The 8,383-nt window shown below is 30.8% G+C and overlaps 1 protein-coding gene across 9 annotated transcripts in view; it reads left to right on the forward strand.

Moving 5' to 3' along the window:
* LOC139528497 (P2X purinoceptor 4-like) overlaps positions 1-4,912 on the forward strand; it is a 29,657-nt gene extending 24,745 nt beyond the window's left edge. For 4 of the 9 annotated variants that reach the window (XM_071324506.1, XM_071324510.1, XM_071324505.1 and 1 more), the window contains 2 exons: positions 666-1,996; positions 3,847-4,912. In XM_071324506.1, coding sequence (XP_071180607.1) covers positions 666-704 — 39 coding nt within the window. In that variant the 3' untranslated portion in view covers positions 705-1,996; positions 3,847-4,912. Of the gene's footprint in view, positions 1-665; positions 2,173-3,846 lie in introns of those variants that run through there. The other 5 variants (XM_071324507.1, XM_071324511.1, XM_071324509.1 and 2 more) reach the window with 3 other exon arrangements.
* The last annotated feature ends 3,471 nt before the right edge of the window (positions 4,913-8,383 follow it).

An 8,383-nucleotide genomic window follows, 5' to 3' on the forward strand; every position in this document is an offset into this window, starting at 1 on the left:
TATAAAACTAACTTGACAATTTGGAATTGTATAAAAGTATTGTGCATATTAATATTAATTCTTACGTCGATTTTGACCTTTACAGGTCATACTTGTATATTTTTTCCACAGAAATTTCTGCACACTGCGCTTTTGACTGATACCGAACCTATTTTGAATAAATAGGCAGATATTATTGAGTGCAAAATAACATTTTTATCGCTTACTGGTATTGTCAATTCATTTATCAAAATATGTTTTAATGAACATATAGATTCATAAAATTAGTAGATGTGGTATGATTGCCAATGAGACATCTATCCACCACAGTTCAAATGAAATCAATGTAAGCAATATAGGCCTTGAACAATGAGAATAACCATACCATATAGTCAACTTAAAAGACCATGACATGAAAAATATGACATGTTCACTATTATATATATCTACAAGATTTTCATGATAGGCTGGATTATCTGATGGACACATGCATGTAATTTGCTTAGTATTTGCTTTAATAGAACTGTAAAAAATTGTAGAATGTAACATAATTTACACATAGTACAATGTAGTATATAATAATTTGACTTTACAAATTATATAGATAAACCTATTTTATCATGTTTATCATATTTCATCATATACTTAAAGTTGAACAAACCCTTGAGTTTTATTTTATTTTTTAGCAACTGGACGGCCAAAATGAAGAGGACAAATCTGAATAAACTTTACATTTTACTGGTGAAAAAAGGCAGTTGACTACGCATAGAAATAGTGTCACATTATTATCAACATTTTGGTAGATTACTGGAGAAAAAAGTCAAAGAATTCTGCATGGATTAGTGCCATATAATCCAACAAACTGTGGTTTCATAATTATTCGTTGGATACCAATTTTCGTGGGTTTCATGGGTACAGATTCAAAAGTTCAACGAAAAACATATTTTCAATAGGCTTGTATACAGAGATTGGCAAAAGCTCGAAATCAAATAGTTAATACCCATGCATATGTAAGTTTTCTGCAATCCACGAAAATTGATAACCACGAAAATAAATGAATCCACAGTAATATGAAATTGAGTATACTCTGACAATTTGGTCCTCACATTCATATTTTTATACGAACATGTCTCAAAAAGAAAATTGTATATTTATAAATTTTATACGGAAGTTTCAAAGGAGATGTCAAAATGCATTTTATTGAGTTTAAGTTTCCTTAGCATTATTTTTTTAATCTTACAAAAACATCAATCAAAATTATTATAATGTATATATACAGGTGAGCAATAGACTCCTTTGAGTTTATGTTCTCTCTTATATTCCTTACAAATATTTACAGTGTGCACCACATTTTTTATGTTATTTCTTCATATACAAAAAAAATATTACAGTTGCTCCTTAAATAATGAAACTATTTTTTTAATAATACTTAGATCACAAAAAACATTGTCTAATTAATCAAAATTTGAATATGATCAAGTAGAAATCCTGCATCTACCATATTTGATTTGGTTTCGATCTCTGGTACCTACAAAATTCAAATGGAGACATACCAGTACATCAAACAAAATAATAGTAATGTTCATGTCAAATTGAGTTTCACAAATACTTTTCTATGTTGTATAGTTACTCATTGTCTGATAAATGAAACAAAAACATTATGGGACTCTTATTTAAAATTGTAACTTAATAAATTGGTAGCTTATGTTCACACACATGCTCAAGTAATATAGTACATGTCAGAGAAGAATAGCTGAAATAAATCAAATATGGTATTAAATTTCAAAGGGGCATTACCCATAGCTGTCAAATACATGGTCAGTGGTTTGACTAAAATTCTTATATTTGATTTATAACATACTAAAACGTATATATTCAAATTAATAACAAAAAAAACAACAATGCATGGACTTGATAAAATGCATTATTATTTTGTGTATATTTTAGTCCAGAAGCCATCAAATTAACCATGAAAATAACATATGAAGAGTCATATCACCCAATAGACAACTTTCGAGTTCGATGCATTTCCGTCAAAAACTCTAGTGAGCGTCATTTGTGCGTTTAGGGGCGTCGTCACTTCCATTCCAATGTTGAGCGAGTGGTTGGAAAACTATAATTCTATATTGTACGAATTATTTGGCAAATTGAATTCTCAAAGTTGGCAATCAGCACTGCTGTCATTAGGGAATTGTCATTAAGTACCTACAGAACAACCATTATTTTTAGCTCACCTGGCCCAAAGGGCCAAGTGAGCTTTTCCCATCACTTTGCGTCCGTCGTCTGTCGTCCGTCGTCCGTCGTCGTTAACTTTTAAAAAAATCTTCTCCTCTGAAACTGCTGGGCCAAATTAAACCAAACTTGGCCACAATCATCATTGGGGTATCTAGTTTAAAAAATGTGTGGCGTGACCCCGCCTACCAACCATGATGGCCGCCATGGCTAAAAATAGAACATAGGGGTAAAATGCAGTTTTTTGCTTATACTGTAACTCAAAAACCAAAGCAATTAGAGCAAATCTGACAGGGGTAAAATTGTTTATCAGGTCAAGATCTATCTGCCCTGAAATTTTCAGATGAATCAGACAACTCGTTGTTGGGTTGCTCCCCCTGAATATGTAATTTTAAGGAAATTTTGCTGTTTTTGGTTATTATCTTGAATATTATTATAGATAAAGATAAACTGTAAACAGCAATAATGTTCAGCAAAGTAAGATTTACAAATAAGTCAACATGACCGAAATGGTCAATTGACCCCTTTAGGAGTTATTGCCCTTTATAGTAAATTTTTAACCATTTTTCGTAAATCTTAGTCATCTTTTAGAAAAATCTTCTCCTCTGAAACTACTGGGCCAAATTAAACCAAACATGGCCACAATCATCATTGGGGTATCTAGTTTAAAAAATGTGTCCGGTGACCCGGTCAACCAACCAAGATGGCCGCCATGGCTAAAAATAGAACATGGGGGTAAAATGCAGTTTTTGGCTTATAACTCAAAAACCAAAGCATTTAGAGCAAATCTGACATGGGGTAAAATTGTTCATCAGGTCAAAATCTATCTGCCCTGAAATTTTCAGATGAATCGGACAACCTGTTGTTGGGTTGCTGTCCCTGAATAGGTAATTTTAAGGAAATTTTACTGTTTTTGGTTATTATCTTGAATATTATTATAGATAGAGATAAACTGTAAACAGCAATAATGTTCAGCAAAGTAAGATTTACAAATAAGTCAACATGACCAAAATGGTCAGTTGACCAATTTAGGATTATTGCCCTTTATAGTCAATTTTTAACCATTTTTCGTAAATCTTAGTAATCTTTTACAAAAATCTTTTCCTCTGAAACTACTGGGCCAAATTAATCCAGACTTGGTCACAATCATCATTGGGGTATCTAGTTTATAAAATTAGTCCAGTGACCCGGCCAACTAACCAAGATGGCCGCCACGCCTAAAAATAGAACATAGGGGTAAAATGCAGTTTTTGGCTTATAACTCAAAAACCAAAGCATTTAGAGCAAATCTGACATGGGTTAAAAAATTATCGGGTCAAGATCTATCTGCCCTGAAATTTTCAAATGAATCAGACAACCTGTTGTTGGGTTGCTGCCCCTGAATTGGTAATTTTAAGGAAATTTTGCTATTTTTGGTTATTATCTTGAATATTATTATAGATAGAGATAAACTGTAAACAGCAATAATGTACAGCAAAGTAAGACCTAAAAAGAAGTCAACATGACCAAAATGGTCAATTGATCCCTAATGAGTTATTGCCCTTTATATAGTCATTTTTTTTTAACAATTTTCACAAAATTTGTAAAATTTTACTAACATTTTCCACTGTAACTACTGGGTCAAGTTCATTATAGATAGAGATAATTGTAAGCAGCAAGAATGTTCAGTAAAGTAAGATCTACAAACACATCACCATCACCAAACCACAATTTTGTCTTGAATCCATCTGTGTCCTTTGTCTGGTATTCACATAGACCCAGGTGAGCGACACAGGCTCTTTAGAGCCTCTAGTTAGTTTATCCTGCACAATGATGATCACTAAGACGCTTGATGAACGTAATCATTTCTATTGAGTTTGGATTCATGATATATCAATTGTAATTTGTAAATGTTGTTATGTTTAATCTTAAAATGCATAATTTATGTCCCACATTTTCATATGAGATAGGTTACTCTTGCTTGTTACTGTCCATTTTATTTAAAACTTTTCAGAATGTTTTTTCGTAAATTAAAATTTTAAATTTACAAGTCTTTTGAATTTGATAGTGATTTGATTAAAACTTAGATAGAACAGGTGGTAAAAGGCCTAACACTTCACAAAAATTGATGGAATACTGAACTATTTACCATAATATATAAATTATATCATATTTTCTATTGTTTCAGTATAATAAATTCTTAAGGATATAGTCGGGTGAATTAACAATAATAAGGAATTTGAAATTATACTCTTAATCAGAAGGGCATTTGTAACTATGTGATTCTTGAACTTTTACTTTTATTTAACTTTTGATATTAGTGTCTCAAATTGTATTTAGATGCTTTTCAATTAAAAAAAAAGGCATATACATAACTCAAAAGTAATACACCAGTCAGCCTGCAAGGTTTTAGTACAAAAGTTTGTATGAAAAACATGGAACTCACTGTATGTATCTTCAGCCATATTAGACATTAACAAAAATGTATATCATTATATTTACTTAAATAGCATTTTATAAGTGGGATTCAAAATATCATATCATATATATTCCATCAAAGGTATCTGTGATTTGCAATTTTATATAATACCTTGATATATATCCAGAATTTTGTAAAATCTGTTAAATATATCATATGTAAAATGTTTGTATATTTACTATTGTAAATACTGTGTGTATATCATGTCAGTTCACTTTGACAATAAAACCGTGATTACAATCATTGAGATTTCTTTGCTGCCATAAAACTTTATAGTGTATGCAATAATTGTTGAAGTTGGAAATTATGTGTACGACACATATCATGTTATTTTCTACATTCTATTTTTCTACTCTCTGCTGGTGATTTATAATTGGTTGAAAATCTTATAATAGATATATTAGGATTACCTGTCTGTTGTTAAACAAGCATGTTGACCTCCTTATGTATTTTGTGTTTTTACTGTCTTTGATGTAAACATGGTATACCCACCTCTCCTTATGTTCAAATAATCCCAATTATTTAAATGAGTAAATCAATGGCAAATTACTTCTTTTGTGGAATGGTGGGTACAGGGAAAATTTCATTAAGATATCAGCACTATTGGTTATTTCGTGGTGGCCTGAATTTATTGGTGGAGGAAGCCTGAGTGCCATGAGAAAACCATGATCTTTGACACCAAAAATGACTATCATTGTAAATTAAGATTGTAGTAGAGCACATCGCCAAGTGTTTGGTTCTAACTCACAACATCAGTGCTGACAGGCTAGTGATACAGCAGTTGAACTACTAAGACCACACCAAGGCCAATTCAAGGCATTTAGAGAATTGATGCTCTTTTAAGATCTTTTAAGACACAATTTTTGTAAGCCCTCATGGAACAGAATAACCTTATCATAAATGTTACTTTTTGAATACTTTTATAATTGTAACAATTTCACATCACACCAATAAGTCAGTAAGGTTTACTATTTTTGTTTTATTACTCATTACACCGTACAGTCCAAATTGAGCTGTATCTTAATGTACAGTACTATTTTTGTCCCCATGTTTATAAATGTCCAATGTAGGGTCTTTTTCTAACAAAGTTAACCCCTTACACAATAATATAACTAGCATTTAACAAGAATGGACAAGCAAACCTTGACTAGTAATTAAAAGTATCAGAAAACAGGAAGAAGTTGTCTGGCAGACTTAAGAAGCACTCATACATTACAACACATCAAAAGATAAATGCAAACAGCCCTCACTCTGCTCAAAGAGTTGGGTTGTCATAAAAACAAAAACATTTTTATATATATATTTTATTTTCTAACTGTCATACTATAAAAGTAGCTGCAATTAAATGAAAAAAAGATGTTTCAATACATAACAATGTTAAACAGAAAATCACAACAATAGAACATGGCCACTTTAACATAGGATGAAATTCAAGTAAACGCAATAACAAGTTTTCTCTGGGAACAAGTCTCCTTCTTATAAATTCAAAAAGTATACTTTTCAATATCCCAAATGTTTTGTTTTACAAATTCTGAATTTTTTAAAATCTTAAAATATTTTCCTAGAACAAATGTTTGATGATAAAACAATGGTGACATTCGGCAACTACTGTGTATAACCAAATAACAAAATACACATTTGTGGTAACAATTAAAAAAACAACAAAAACTTGTATAATCATAATTCTAACCAAAACAAATGTGAAAATTCTAATACAAAAACTTTAAAACTGACATTATTGGCTTGTGGCTATTTCACAAATTGGCAATGTAAAAAAACTTGTGGTACATAAACTAAGAACAGTAAATGACTCATTTCCTTTCTTTTAACAAAGAAACTAAATCAAAATGTTAAATGAAACCATTATTAAACACACTAATACAGTTTAAAACAAATACATCTGCTGATCAGCAAGTAGTTTTTGCCCTTTGTGTCTGGTAGGCCAAAATGCATGGGTTGTAAATATTTGATTAAGGGAGTTAACTCTTCCTAAAACCATTACATTATTACCTACCCCTCACAATGGCAAGAATTCTTCAGTGATCACAAGACATATCACAAGTATTCTTCAGTGATCACAGGACATATCACATGAATCATTCAGTGATCACATGACATATTACATGACATTACACTTGACATGACACAAAGATACCACATGACATATCACAAGATAATTCAGTGATCACATGGCATTACAAGAATCCTTCAGTGATCACATGACATATCACAAGAATCCTTCAGTGGTCACATGACATATCACAAGAACCATTCAGTGATCACATGACATGACACAAAGATATCACAGTCTATGAGTAGAGTTAGTTAAACCTGAGGTGACTGATAATACATAACATGTGCCAGACTGATGAAGTGTGTATATAGTACAATATATGCAAATGAGATGGTAGCATCTTGCAAGTATTTATAAACATTTAAATAAAAAGGATTTCTTATCTGTACAAGGCACAATAAAGATTAACAAGAAGAAACATCACAAAATTTAAGGCAACAAAAATTCTCACATGATTCAAAGTCCCAAATATTTTATATTAAAATTTGCTGAAGATTAAATAATAAGGCTGTAAAGGTTAAGAGTTGTATTTGAATAAACTAAATTCATGTGGACACAAATTTAAAATAATTCAACTCACCAACAGTTTGTTTTGTTTATTTTCATCCAATATAACAATATTTGTAATATTCATGTAAGGTTAAAAAATATACAAGTGATTCTCGAATACATTATATATGATTAAGGACTATTCAAGGAAAAAAAGGATTGGGGTTTGGACACTTCTCTTTTCTTTTCCAATTACTCCCATTACCTATTAAAAAAGAGAGGTTCAGTGGTGTCCAAAACTCCCATACAATTTTCCTGTAATAGCCCTTAACATCCTTTGAGTATAAGACTGATATGTTTTATGTATTAAATAGAATACACATTAGTATATAAATAACAACAAAATGGACGGTAAAAGTATCACAGTTATAGGTATAACAACAATGCATATAGACTAAAGATAACATATCAACATTTTATACACATATATAAACAGCTGTGCCATAGGAGCATGATATGGCTGTTCCCCTATCAATGTCAAATAAGACTTTACCAATACATAGTTAAAATTAATTCATGGGGTGATTTTAGGTACAAAAATTTTGCCTGTACATTTAATTGACACCAACCAAAATCTTTAAAGTCAAATAATGTTTATTGTTTGCCATAAGATTCTGTGTAAAGATAATGAGATTTTATAAAAACCAAAATTTTTGTTTTAGTACGCATTGTTTGATAAACATGCTTTTTATGCTTTTTTTTGCATTTTTTTTGATAGTTTAGGCAGTAAAAAATTGACACATTTGTTGATTCATTAAAATACTACTAACAAGAATGTGTCCACAGTACACGGATGCCCCACTCGCACTATCATTTTCTATGTTTAGTGGACAGTGAAATTGGAATAAATTCTCTAATTTGGCATTAAAATTAGAATGATCTTATCAAAGGGAACATGTATACTAAGTTTCAAGTTGATTGGACTTATACTTTATCAAAAACTACCTTGACCAAAAACTTTAACCTGAAATTTGCACTAAAATTGGGGTCAAAACTATAATTTGGCATTTAAATTAGAAAGATCAAATCATAGGGTACATGTATACTAAGTTTCAAGTTGATTGGACTTCAACTTCATCAAAAACTTTAAC

This window comes from Mytilus edulis, chromosome 6 (genome assembly GCF_963676685.1).
Source record: "Mytilus edulis chromosome 6, xbMytEdul2.2, whole genome shotgun sequence".
In the NCBI taxonomy this organism is placed as follows: Eukaryota; Metazoa; Mollusca; class Bivalvia; order Mytilida; family Mytilidae; genus Mytilus; species Mytilus edulis.